This window comes from Pezoporus wallicus, unplaced genomic scaffold (genome assembly GCF_028554395.1).
Source record: "Pezoporus wallicus isolate ANWC-B61680 ecotype Strahan unplaced genomic scaffold, APGP_CSIRO_Pwel_v1 scaffold_6362, whole genome shotgun sequence".
NCBI lineage: Eukaryota > Metazoa > Chordata > Aves > Psittaciformes > Psittacidae > Pezoporus > Pezoporus wallicus.
Window position 1 is genome coordinate 5,992,731 of NW_026637663.1, and position 14,254 is coordinate 6,006,984.

Sequence of the window (14,254 nt, forward strand, 5' to 3'; positions counted from 1 at the left end):
TTTCACCCTATATGTGTCAAGGCGGCAAACAATTATCTTCTAGAGGGTGCAGACTGGTGAGATGAATCCTACTTTTCCACAGTGGCTGAACCTAGGAGAAAATAAAATCAAGCCATTTACTCCTAGGTATTTCCCTAATTTGAAACTCTAATTTCTAGTAATGTATCTTTAAAAGTTGTTAGAACCACCAATTAGCATGTCCTTTGATTTGTGGAGCAAAGAAGTTTTGGTCCACCTTTTTATTTGATTTTAATGTACTAGTTAATGAGATTTTTCACGTAACACTGTTAGGTTCTATTGCAAATATCATTTGAAGTTCCATTTCAATGTATCTTTAATTTTCCCAAACATACCAGCTCATACGACTCATCTTTTTATAGATTGTGAAGGTCAGAAAAAATGATTAGAGTCACTTGTACAGAATGAAAAAAAATAAAAATCCAATAAAAGCAAGGATTAGAGAAAGCTGATTGATTGACTTCGGTTGTAGGCCAGATTTCTGAATTATTTCTACTGCTTTGGGGCATTTGATGATGTATAATTACTGCTCAAGCCACCGAAGATTTTGTTGTGTGAGAGTAATATTAGGATGCTGTATATAAAGATGCTAGGATGGTTATCAAAGATTGTTGTGTCTGATAGTGAGGAGTTTCAGTCCCTAGCACAACCAGATGAGGAGTTTAATTGACTGTGTTTAAATATGATAATTTTTATTACAAGAGAAAACCAAATGGCTTTGAGGGTTGTCTGATTCTACTAGCTGTGACTTAAACTTTATATAATCATAACAAATTCTCCATTAGGTTGCAGAAGCTATTCTGCGAGAGACAGCATCTTCATCCAAACAAGAAGGGAGATCATGGAGAGATAATCACAAAAGTTACCATATGTCTTACATGGGACCGAAGACATCTTTGCAAAGACACTTCTTCAGAGATGCAAATAGTGAAGTATGCATTCCTATTACCAGTAGTCAGTTTTCCATGGTTTCAAATATTTAGTTGAGAAAATGTTCTTTGGAAACAAAATCTGTGCAAATGAAAGTGTCTCTATAAGCACGGTCATGTTTTCTTGCAGTGGGCTTGTGCTGTCATTCAGCATAACTTTGCTTGTAGTTTTTCTCCTGATTTTGCCATAGCAGGAGACAAACCTTTTTTGTTTCCTTTTCTAGAAGTAACTATATTGTTTCCAGGTATGCTCTGAATTTATTGGAACTGCTGCTTCACAGATTGGTTTTACAGGAAACTGCCATACCTTGCCTCAGAATGCCATAAATCCAGTATTTTGCCATTTGAGGCTTTACTTGCCAATAAACGCTAGTGTTATTCTGCCTGATAAAGTCAGTGGGAAAATCATTTAGCTTTTTACAAGTTGTGATAAATTAATTCAGTATGTCAGGTGAGATGCTTGTTTCTGACTGGTATTTCTATGGCTGCTCCTCTACAGCCAGCTTACCACATTTCTCACACATCTCACTGTTTAGAATATATAGATATCTAAACATTTTGTTGTGCTTTGCTTTCTCTTGGTTTTGTATTTTTTGCTTCTTATTATGAGCATCTTAATTATAACAAGTCTCCTTTCTTCTTTTTGCTCATATTTAGCAGAAATCTGTGCTTTATTTAAGCGATTAGTCTCTCTGAAATTCGTCCTACCTACTGGAAACTAATCTTCTGGATCCATTTGCTAAAGCAAAACTTAGCTCCCTCTGTCCTTTTAGGGACTGTAATCAAATGTAAAACATTTCAGATGATAAAGGAGGCAACTATTCTACTCCAGTGATCATGACAATGTATGTCTTGAAAGTCATGAGACAGTGGCTTTAATGAATCCTGCATGGTGCCAGACATGAAAAGACACAATGCTAAGATCGACTCTAAATGAAATATGCTTAAAAAAGCAGAATCATTTATGTGTGAAATAGTAGCTTCAAGGAGGATGCAGAGCACGCCCGACTTCACAAATAAATATATAGCTATATTTCTAAGCTATATGTTGTTTATAATCAGAAGGTGGATGGTTTAGCTGCAATAAATTGTTTTGTTTGTTCTATACTGATGTTGGGTCTCCCCAGTGCCTTCTACAGCTGGGATCTCTCTGTTCCTCTGTGCTGTGGTGATAAAATTACTAACTAGACAGGTAATGCACGATATACTATCTGCAGTTAAAGTGGCCAGTAAAGTAAAAAAGCTATCTTTGGTAGCTTACTCTGGAAATTTTCAAGGCATGGAAGAGTTTGTTTTATCTGAACATTTAAAGCATTCTTCTGAAATTAGTAAAAACCAGTAACATTTATTCTACTTAGAGACTCCCTAAGATCCACTGAGTTTCACTGTGGCTTCAGAAACAGGTCTGAGAAGGGGGAAGTTGAAGACACTCTGTGTTATCTGAGCTTTCACCATCTAGACAGCACTGGAACCAATCCAACCGGAATCCAGCCCAAGCATGATCTAGGCTGGTGGGCACAGTGCCCATATGTCCTGAGTGAACTCTGAAATGTTTGAGAAAGACACATGCTCTTTATCTGATTTGATGGCAGAAGAAGGACTTGCAGTAAGTAGAGTGGCTGCTGATTATTTGAATATAGAATTGAAGGCTTAGGTAAATGGAACATTAAAAAGAAGCCCCAAATCTGTGTCATAGCAATAGATCTGACCATGGTATCTCACTTGTGTTTCCTTTGTATCTGACCTCTTTAGCTAGCAGGTGGATGCTTTCCCTCAAAGTTTCTGTGGATATGAACAATTCTAAATTTAGGATATAGATGAAACAAACTTTCTCATGCTGTTTCTGTCCAGAATTGAGAAACTGCATGTGGGAGCACGTAAAAGTGAATGAAACACATCACAGTGAATGGGATAACTTTCAGCAACAGAAGCAGAGATGCATGACACAGCGATATGTGTGTACCTATATAACCTACTTAAGTTGAAGCTATCTAGGGCTGGTGAGTTTCAGCAGCTGCAATTAAGAAGGCAAAACAACACTTAAGACTTCTGTCTTATTTCTTTCAAAGCTAATAGAATTTGAGGATATGTGAAAAAAACAATTGTAGAGAAAGTCCAAATAATGATCAGTAGAGATTAAAATTCAGAGTTTTGGAAGAAAGGATTTTATGAAAAACAAGACATATCTGAGAGATGTTCTACATCTCTGAAAAAGACATCTTCTGGTCGTGTGTAATACTTCTAATTATGGTTTCTGTTTGTACTGTAACGCAACCTAATTGGTGAGGAACTGGCCACTTCAAACTGTTCTTTAGTGAGACAAGATAGAAGTCCATTTTAACTGTATATCATTAGTGATTCCTTCAAAATACGGTTTGAAAGATGTACAGATTGGCCAAAATTGTTAATATTTATTATTTGTTAATATTTATTATTTATTAATATTTATTAGTATGAATTCCCTCCAAACAAGCTTATTTCTGAATGCATCACTTAGCAGGAATGTGTTGCCAGTTTCCTACCTGACATGCTACTATTGATAAATGTTAGTAATTTCTATGAGAAAAGTTACTTTCATTTCTACTGAAAGATATACTGATAACATTTCTTACTGGTTTTGCTGGAAAAGTTTCAACCAAGGTCAAATGCGCTTACTTTGAATCTTATTAGAGGGATTTTGCTGTCTAGTCTTGCAGGGGATTTTGATAACCTTTGAGCATGTAATTTCCTTGTCTATGAATATTCTTCCTGAACATTTACTGACTCTGAAGCAGGGAAGTATAAATTCTGGGAATGTGTAGAAAGGCTTTTGTAGCATCTGAATTTTCATTGTTGCTTTTACTCAGCTTTTTGATCTGTTAGTGGGAATGTAAACTCCACATGATGTAAACTCTACGGAACACAAACTGTGATATTTGGAGGCTATAAAGGATCCCTATTTATGGGAATTGACAAAAGAGAGAATTGAATTGTGTCAAAATGGTGAGGAACTGTAGGTATTGACATCTGGGAGAAAAAGCTCATTAGAAAATTTAAAGGGTTATTGTTGAGCATGAGGATCAAGGGGAGCATCATATTTTTAAAGTTTAGGTGGGCCCTGAGTAAAACCACATCCTCCTGCTCTCCTCTGCTTCCTGATAGCATAGATCTGGAGGAACTTTGAGAGGTCACACAGTACTCCTTTTGCTGAAAACAGGGTCACTGTCACTGATGGTTATTCAATTTGTATGTTGCCAGCTCCCATGAAAAGATGGGAGATGATTCAAAGATCCAAGAAGATCCAAAATAAACTGCCATCATCTGCTGCCTATTGTTTTAATTATGAAGTTTTACTTCATAACTAAAATCCATCTCTTTTGCTGTCACCAGCTAATCAACTGATTAATTTTTATTCTGTGTTCAGTGGAGATGGGAAACAACTGATCTACCTTGTGCATGCTGGGAGGCTGTTTGTATCTCCAGCCCTGAAATCCCTTTGTATTGCAAGGGTCTGCATTTAATGGAAACCCATGTGTTTCCAATGGAAAAAAAGTAAAAAGTTTTAGGGAGATAATTTGTTTATGAAGTGATGGAATAGAGAGAATCTTTATCAAGAGCCTCATCATGTGTGATTAACCCAAATACTTCATACTTGAGTCTCTTAAAAAGTGTAGAGCTGAATTGCAGTGGTTGCCAGGGTTGCAGTGATTGCTAGGGTTGCAGTGATTGCTATGATTTATGAAACAATCTCTTAGAATGACATCCATCTGTATGAAAACAGAGACTACATGTAATTCGCTAAGCCTATCTTGATTAATCTGACATTACTGTTTTAAAAATAGGTATGCCAGTGAATAATTTTAAAATGTGTAATATGTGTGATGCATAAAATATGAGATCACCAGCTTTTACAATGGCATATGTAACTAGCTGGAGAAGCTTTACTAGCACTGCTGTGCATGGAAGCTCCCTCAACTAAATGGGGTGTTCTTTTGATACATCATGAATGAAACTCACCATGTTCATGGAAACAGCTCTTCTTTCCCCCTGGCTTCAACTTGTTTCTTCACTTTTGCAGTCCAATACATCTTACTTCATGAGCTCATTAATTAAGCTAAAAAGAATGAGCATGAGCCTCTTCTCACCACATTTTTAAGGCCTATAGACATCTCTGTCCCTTGGCTACAGCATCACCCATTGCACTGCATCAGTAAATGCTGACTTCTGAATGTTCTTTTCAAATGTGGCTCATGAAGCCTCCTTTTCTAAAGTAGGCTTTCTAGGCTGCTCTGTGTTAAAACTCTTGTAATGAAGTATTTTCTATTTACAAGTCTTATATAGGTAGTTCTTTAATAGCTTGAACTGCAACATTCTTTCTGTACTATACAACAGCCAAAATGCATCCAGGTCCTTGTGCAAAAGCAATCCCACAAACCAGTTTATCTTTTCCTGAGGCAGGAATAACCTACACTCTTTTCCCTACCGTATCTTTTATGTGCACTACAGAAACCTTATCCCATACTCCAGTATGTAAAAAGTTTTGACTGGACCAGGTCAGCCCTGTTGGCAGATCCCCTAGTGTTGACTAACAGGGTGTTTTTTGCTAAATGTGTGTCCTAGTGTTTGAAGGTTCCGGGACCCATTGTTCTCAGTGTAGTCTTTAACAGTCCAATGTATTGTTTGGTTTTTCTGAAGGCTGGTGCATGGTAGAGGATGTGATATTCCCATTCAGTGCCATGCTCTTTGGCTCAATTGTCTATAAGTTTGTTTTGGAAATGACTCCCATTATCTGACTCAATTCTTTCTGGGGTACTGTGTCACCATAAGACTTGCTTTGAAAGTCCCAAGGCCCACGTTAGTGTCTGAATGAAGCTGATGAATATTTGAGCTGCTGTGGTCCTCTTAGCACTTTCTGATGATGGCGAGCTAGCTGGCTCAAAAATAACCAGGCAGAAAAAGCAGCTAATTTTTGCCTGATTCTACTCACTGAGCCAGGTCAATCCCCCTCTGTGGTTGCTGGTGCCATATAAAGGAAGGGCTGGGAATCGAAGAAGAAGAGTGGGACTCTAGTAATTTGGGCTGAGATTGGCTTGAGCTGCTGTGAAACAGCACTGATGGCTTTTCAAGTTCTCTGAAATTGCTTGGTAGTTTTAGTCTTAAGATCTTTAACAATAAAATGATGGATTAGGAGCTCTTTTATTCTATCAGCCTGCAATTTTTGAGATAATGTCTTCATCAAAAATAGTTTTAAAGGTCTTCAGTACTATACTGCTTGTCTTGAACTGAAATCCCAGGCATATTTTGACAGTTTGCCTACTCACTTGTACTTGAAATCATGATTATATCTGAAGAACCCAGGCATATCCACAGAATCTGCCTGCAGAAGACACCTCCAAATTTAAAATAGATATCATATTCCTTTACCAATGAATTCTATTAACTTATGTACCTGCTAGTATCCTTGTCCAAAAGTGCTGATCAGTTGCCTGTCTCCTGCTCAGAAACATTTTATGCTTGAGGAAAAGATTTAGCCTTTAAAAATTCTACTATTTTCTGGTGCTGCGATGGGATTTATTTATTGTCTCCTTCTTTGTAAGCACATCCATTAAGTCGTGATGTCATTTCTTAATAGGAATAAGAGATCACCATCTGCAACAACAACAGATCCCTCAACTTTCATTGATCAAAGGAAGAAAATTTTACAGCTGTCAAAAAATGGTAACTGCTGTCAGAGAAGGAATTGTGCAGTCTTCCCATTTGTGCTTTGATAGTCCCATGTCTCTTGAGCTACAGCTCATGGATTTGGACAAATGAAGCTGATGGCAAATACATTCTTTGCCTGGACTGCTTACACTCATCTTCCCAAGCATCCCCTCTCCAGTGTGTGACACTTTGCTAAATCAGAGTACCTGCTATTATTTCCATAGGGGGTTTTTAATGTTTCTTTGTTTCTGACCATCATGTGCTCATTTCCAGCCATTCACCAGCTCAGTGCATTAGACTTTCTTCTGCTATCAGTTCTGATGGACATGGATGTTGTCCTTTGCCATTTCTGGGATGTCTTCCACAGGGCAAGCAGTGACTATGCTTTTGTCTCATATTGCCAGTCATTTCTGTTAGGTTTGGTACCTCAAAAGTTTTGACTAGGCAAGAGTGCACCCTCAGTTTTCCTGTTACATCAGTGTAACAATTCCTTTGCATCTGACCAACCCTGGTAGTCATTATGCAAATCCCATATATCTCATGGTGGTAATGAAAGAATATTTTATGTTTTCTCTGTGCTCTGGTCAAAGGTCTTCCCAGAAAAATTGAGGAAATGCTTTTGACTAACTGTGATGTTTCCAGTACAAATGTCTGCTATAGTTTCTTTGGAACTGGTCACATCTCATTTCCTTTTTGTGTCTCACATCTGTCTTAACAAGGCTTGTGTCAGCCTTGATTGATGGGAAAGTATGAGGGCAAAATGTATAAATGGTGGACATCTGGCAAGTAAAAATGAGTTGTCATGAAATGTATTTTACTGGGGTCAACTCAGTTGTGGTATCCCAGAGAGGGGTATCTTTCCTGATCTTGGCAGGATGGTTGGCACTGAAGGATGAGAACCTGAGAGCAGCTTTTGGCCTCATACTGTGAGCCTTGGATTACCCTTGACTTACAAATGTGAGAAGCAAAATAAGACCCCAAATAGAGATTTATGTGTAAAATATGTGTGCGTCTGTGTGTATGCCCACATATATAAACATTTTCCTGAAAGTTTTAAATGCTTAATAACGCATCTGTTGTAGAACAATTTTTAATGCTGTTTGAAGATGTTTATATCAACTTAATGCAAATGCATTCAAACCTTTTAGACAATAAAAAGCTCTGTGCAAAGGGATGATCCTTTAAGATCGATGACAAAGGAGCATCAGGAAAAGAAACCATCTAACTGCTCTTTTGGCAGAAGCACAACACCAACTGGCAGGAAGACACATCACCAAGGAAGACTGACACCTTTTGAACCAGAAAAAGTAAGTCACTAATAAGATCTATTTAGACTGCCTTTATTTTCTTTTTACTGTCTTATTCAGAAGCTGGATTGGGATCCTGATCCCCGCATAGCTGCTGATTGGTCCTCTTCTGCTGGTTCTGCAGGGTTTTTTTTGCCAGAATTTATCTTAGAGACTGTTTATACATATATAATGTATAAATATAAAATATAGTTGCATTTATTTTGCTACTTGAGCACCTGCAGGCCAGATCATGGGTGAATGCTCCAAAAACTGCACCCCTTGCCCTTAGAAAAAGTTCAGAGCTGATCCTGTTCACAAAGCATAAAGGCATCTCAGGGCCAGCAGTTCCCTGGGGACTAGCGGCTGGGAGCATCAGGGTCTCCCAGTGCAGTCTGTCAGGATAGGGCCCATCCCACAGCCACAGACAGGGAGGAGGGCAGGCTGGGGATAGAAGTCAGGGTCATGCCAGAATCCCAGCATCAAAGCCCATACTGATGAGATTGGTGGTCACAAGAAGAAGTCAGCCCATGGGTCAGGGTTGAGCTATGGATCAATGAGGTGCATGGCCAGGTACAGGCATGTCTGCAGTACAACCCAACATGGACCGAGAGTGAGAGCTGCTGAAATGCAGCTCCCAAGAGAAGGGATGGGAGGTAGGGAGATGGATCTGTCTGAGGCTTCTTCCAGCTCTTCCCCTCACATCTTTTTCCACAACAGTCTGAACCGAGATTAGACACCAGTACCGTATCAGTGCACAGACAGCTAAACTCCTGGGAAAGGGAAGCGCACTATGGCCATGTCACTAATAGCTCCCATGCTACAGTGAAGCACGGCTGTATGTCAGGGCATCTCCATTTTGCTTCAGGTTGTACATCAACCTTCTCCTGCTGGGAGAAGAATAGATGACAGGAAATCACCTGGAGCTGTCTCACATCTGAGTGTTGGTTTTAAGGAGCCTAACTCATCTTCCTATGTAAAAGGTAACTGTGGGAATTTTCTGCCTGCCTAGAGTAGTCTGCAAATGACTTGGAGACACTAGTCCACAACTCTTGGGTCACAGGCAATATATTATCACTAAAATGCTCTTATGATTCTTAGAAGAATTGTGAAAACTGTACTTTACGAGAGAGAGAGCAGATTGTGCTGTTGCCTGCTTACTCACTGGGTTTGTTGTCCTGGAAGCTCAGAAGGTGAGAGAACGGATGTGGTCTGCACTTCACTTTAGTTCAGGACAAAACAACCTTAGGGAGGATGGGAAAGCTATTAGCAAACATTTATCAGTATAGGAAGCAATGTGTTGCAAGAATCTGAGAGCTAGCATCTTCAAAAACCTTCTGAGATAGGTATGAGCACATGATTCATTGATTTTTGTATGCTTTCAATGACCCGTTTTACTTTGCTTTTTGCTGTAGGCAGGTCTTTACCCATTTCATATAGCTCAGAAGACATGTTCCTCTCACATAACGACAGCAATGACATTTGCAGCTTTGCGCTCTGCAGTAACATTGAAGAAGCAGAGGTATTTCATCATGTAACTCTATAAAAGAATTCAGTGAGTCTGTGATCTTAGTTTTTGTATGCAACATGCTAACTCCCATCCAGCTGAAAACAATACTCTCCTGGCTTTATTTGCTTGTCTCTACTCATGATAAGTACACTCTTTAAATATCTTACAAAAAATGTAGTAGATTTCTTTATCAAGATGTTCCTGCACAACTATTGGACATTAACAGATTTATGTTGCTTGTTTCCTCTTTTACTTTGGCTCAGAAAGAAGAGACTCTTAACCTTCAAAAGACAGAAAAAATGTTAAAACCTCAGAATAAAGTGGCTTTTGTGACCACACACAGGAGAAGTGGCATAACTGCATATGACAGCAAAGTATCTACAGACAGTTCTACTGCTTTCGTGGATGCTGAAACAAAGGTTTGAGCAACTTACAATTCTGGCTCTTATATAAACATCAACTTTCTTTTTTTTCCATTTGTGAACTGAAATAAAACACACCAAGAGAAAGAAAACTTCCATTCCCATTTCCAGTGCTATGCAGTGGACACAGAGTTTTAGGTATGGATCTGGCAACTTCAAGGAACTGTTTCTACACCTTTTTACTGGAGCGTATCATAGCCCTTTGGGGAGCAGTATTGCCTGTTCCTTTGGATCCCACATATCAAAACATGCCACATCTTCAAACCGCAGTTAACATTAGTTAGTAACCGTTCTTGATGCTATGTGTCAGATGTCAATTAACTGAAGGCTCTTTTAAGCTGCCAGACAGTGCAAAGAGCACTTATTGTAGTGGTAAATTGGAAGTGTAGCATCCTGAATAGCTCTTAAGTTACACAGTTAGCATTACCTACAGCTAAGAACCTTTTAATTTGTTTTGGAAGAGTGGATTTAGCTAATACAGGTACATTTCTTTCAAATCAGTAGCTCAATATTCAGAGACAGACCAATTTTTTGTTCTTGTGTTCATTCTTAATTTCCTATAGCATAGTTTCACCAGAATGCACTCTTGTCACCTCATTTTTGGACTTTCTCTATGCTATCTTTTGTTTTGCTAACCGAAGTTAACTGGAGTTAATGTGCAACTTTTCTAGTTATGACTAAAAGATCAAAATTGGTTACAAATGCAAGGCAATACCAGAAAGAAGGGCAGCTTTCCTCTGTGTGTGTGAAAGTAAATATGGGTTTTGCACAGTTAATTAAAATTAATGAAAATATTTTTAAAACATTTCTTTTTATATATCACTGACTGTGATGTTTTCATAATGTAGCCTCCAAAATCAATACTATCTAGAAGGTCAATGCTACATCAAGACAGAAGAATAAGTGAAGAAGAGGTGCAGGAAAAAACTGAGTATCGTGATGGAAAGGTGCGGTAAAATAGGATGCAAAAATATTTGAAGAGATCATCAATAAGACTGCAGTACAGATGGGAATCACTACTTTAAGTAGCCATAGACTATTATGTCTCCAATTAAATGTGTGTTCCTTAAAGGAGAGCTTAAGTATAAAGTTAACACACTAAATGATAGGAAATATTTATAGCTGATGAGCTGAATATCAAGTAAATTAATTGTTTTCTTGTTTCCCACATGGACTTACTTTGTGACTTTCACCAGATTTGTTTTGTTTATCTCAGTCATGGGCTGGGAGGAATTATATACTTGCCATTAGAAATGAAAATGTGCTAGTGGGGTAGTGATGGCATTTGGTAGTGCAAGATTAAAGGCCATTCTTTTCTTTCCTTGGATGTGAATCTAATGGTAGTGAGATGTGCCAGCTGGACACACCACTGTTGGAGAAGCTTTTCATTATACACAGCTGGCTACGCCTGGAGTAGCATTAGTGGAGTAGGGTTCAATGTAACCTGTCCTGTTTGCTTAAGCCACCTGTCAAAACCCCCAGTGATTCCTCAGCTGCATCCGGAGATTGCTTCCAGCTGCTCCTTTTCCTGAAGGCCCATAGCTCAGCTTGGCAGCTGGTTTCACCCCTTTCCTGGAAGTCCTTGTTTTCCAGGAGGGGATGAGCAGGCAATTCCTGCTGGCTTCCCACTGTGTTCCACAACTCCTTGCCATGAAGCTAGACAATTTGTGTCTGAGTGGCTATGTAATCTTTCCTGCACAGCACCTCAGGTGCTTTGACTTAATTAATGTTAGATGATCTATGTGTTTGAAGGTAGAAGAGGTGCTTACTGATGGACGTCGAATCATCACTTTCCGCAATGGTACTAAAAAAGAGATCAGTGCTGACAAAAGGATGACAACAATTAGCTTTTTCAATGGAGATGTAAAGAAGATCATGCCAGATCAAACAGTGGTGTGTAACTTTTTTGTTTCAAGTAAAATATAATTATTAAGTGATTTTCCAACAATGTCCTGTCATTTATCTTGACTTATCAGAAACTGATGAGGAAGGGTGTTGGTTTAACAACCCTGAGCAGTGAAACTGCTTCATCTTATAAGGACAAAAGTGGAGAAGAATGTAGCTGGCAAAGAAGAAACAAGCAGGTAGTTAGCTAAGCAGATTAAAGGAGACTGAAAGAAGGCAAAGGGCAGGGGCAGCCAACTGAAGCAAGGACTGTTTTTTTGTATGTTTGTAGGGCATGTAGCATAGTAAAGCCCTTCCCAAATCTTCACTCGTGAAGTCAAGCCATCACCATCATAGGGGTTCTTCCATCTGGTGTTGTGTAAATAAAACCAGTTAAAAATAACATGAGCTAGAGTGGAAATTAGGCCTTGGCATCAGCAGAACTATTTTAAATTAATAGTGCATGGCTGGGAGCTGAAGCAAAGAGGCGGGAAGATGACTTTCATAAGTGCACTGTTCTCTTGTATACTGCAGAGAAGAGATGAAAGAAGTGTCATCTAGACACAGCCATGAAGGAGGGGGGGGATGAAAAAGAGGAAGGAACAGCAGTACAAAAATAGCTGCATTTATGGATGTCAGAGGCAGAAAATGACCTTCAAATTACCTTTTTAAGATGGGTTATTTTTAAGCACATTTTTATGGTTGAATCTGCTTATGCAAATATTGTGAACATGCTACAAACACTTCACTCTCCTTCCAGATTTATTATTATGCAGATGCACAGACAACCCACACTGCTTATCCAGATGGCCTGGAGGTGCTGCAGTTCCCTAATAATCAGATAGGTATGTAAGAACTCATAAATGTGAATTATACATGCAGGAAGATTTTTATTCTGAAAGTGTTGACTTATTCTGATTCCAGCAGATTGGGTATTTTCTCCCTATTTTGCTTTGTCTTTGCATTTCTCTTCCAGTATGTTCCATCACTTTACTGCTCAGTTTCTTCCTACAGAAGAAAGATAATAATGGGATGCAAATGCTCTTCTTTGAATTTTGATTATCTGAATATTCAATTATTTTTTTATTTCTTTAGCAGTACACTGGATATCATTTCCAATCTCACTACAGTGTCAAAAAAAGACCACCTGATCTAGCTCTGTGTAAAGAAACATGGAAGAATACCAGACAGATTTTTTACATCTTCTTTTCCACAGAAAGACATTATCCTGATGGCACAAAAGAAATTGTGTTCCCAGATCGCACAGTGAAATGCCTCTATAGCAATGGATTCAAGGAAACTTTTTTCCCAGATGGTACAGTAGTAAAAGTAGAAAAGTAAGTCTCATGTTAGGGACAGGTACCAGGCACTGGACACAGGTACAAAAATACTGACATATAAAACTCTGGCTGGATTCTGCATGGCTGGGAAATTTCCACGTGAAAGAAGAAAGGATTTGTAAGCTAGTGAGGGATTTGCTACAGTGAGGCACTGAAAATTGTTCACTTCTACCTTGGATGATAGGTGACTCTGAAATTTTCCTCATTTAATTCCATGTAACTTTACACTGGCCAAGGCTGCCGGGAATTCACCAGCTGCCTGTATTAGCTATGTGGGTACTAAAGGACTCAGGATGAGAACTCCTGAGCTCTATTCCTAGCTTTTTGTCTGGCTTTCTGATCTTGGGCAAAGCATTTCGTGCATTCTCTCTCTATTCCTCTACATAAAATGAGGAAAAACAACAATAAGACTTTCTTACACATGCCTCTTCTGGGCTCAGGGAGGATCCTGTTGTAAAACAGATTTCCTGCTTGTAAAATGCCTTGAGATCCCCTCATAAAGAAGTCATTTAAAAATGCAGATCTCACAATGTATTAGGTATAATTCTATGCACTGAAGTACTTTGTATTGAAATCTTACTGTAATATCAGATCTCATGCCATCCCATGTTAAATTCTGAGGTGAATTATAACCTATCTGAGAAAGTTCCCACTTGACATTATTTTCCACTTTCATTGTGTCACATTAGACAGCTCAGTGAGATAGGTTAATAACTGATAGTGTCTTCTCACCACTTCTTTCATTGCTATTTCTTTCAGGAATGGAGATAAAATAGTGGTATTCAGTAATGGCCAAAAGGAGATTCACACTGTGCAGTTCAAGAGGCGGGAGTACCCAGATGGCACTGTGAAAACTGTGTACTGCAATGGCAGACAGGAAACCAAGTACTCCACTGGACGGGTTCAAATCAAAGATGAGGAGGGTAATATCATCCTGGATAAGAAATGATTCCTCCCCTCAAGGGGCTGCACTCTACGTAAGTAGCTCAACTTGTTTTCTTGGCAGTTCAGAATTGTTAGGAAGATTTAAGCCTTGTGAAAATAAATGGGTGGAACCATAGGGCTGTAATTCACTTTGTGTCAGTGACTGGTGCTTAGTTTGGAATAAACTTACCCAAATTAAATATCTCTTGGGTAAGACTTGAAGGAGATGCAGCCATGTCCTGTTTGCGTATGTAATGTT

At 38.8% G+C, this 14,254-nt stretch overlaps 1 protein-coding gene across 1 annotated transcript in view; it reads left to right on the top strand.

Moving 5' to 3' along the window:
* Positions 1 to 14,254, top strand: part of LOC130597952 (centromere protein J-like) — a 33,673-nt gene that overhangs the window by 17,954 nt on the left and 1,465 nt on the right. The window contains exons 11-20 of the mRNA XM_057406943.1: positions 804 to 950; positions 7,778 to 7,936; positions 8,784 to 8,898; positions 9,331 to 9,437; positions 9,689 to 9,844; positions 10,696 to 10,794; positions 11,600 to 11,740; positions 12,492 to 12,576; positions 12,948 to 13,068; positions 13,831 to 14,048. Coding sequence (XP_057262926.1) covers positions 804 to 950; positions 7,778 to 7,936; positions 8,784 to 8,898; positions 9,331 to 9,437; positions 9,689 to 9,844; positions 10,696 to 10,794; positions 11,600 to 11,740; positions 12,492 to 12,576; positions 12,948 to 13,068; positions 13,831 to 14,020 — 1,320 coding nt within the window. The 3' untranslated portion in view covers positions 14,021 to 14,048. The remainder of the gene's footprint in view (positions 1 to 803; positions 951 to 7,777; positions 7,937 to 8,783; positions 8,899 to 9,330; positions 9,438 to 9,688; positions 9,845 to 10,695; positions 10,795 to 11,599; positions 11,741 to 12,491; positions 12,577 to 12,947; positions 13,069 to 13,830; positions 14,049 to 14,254) is intronic.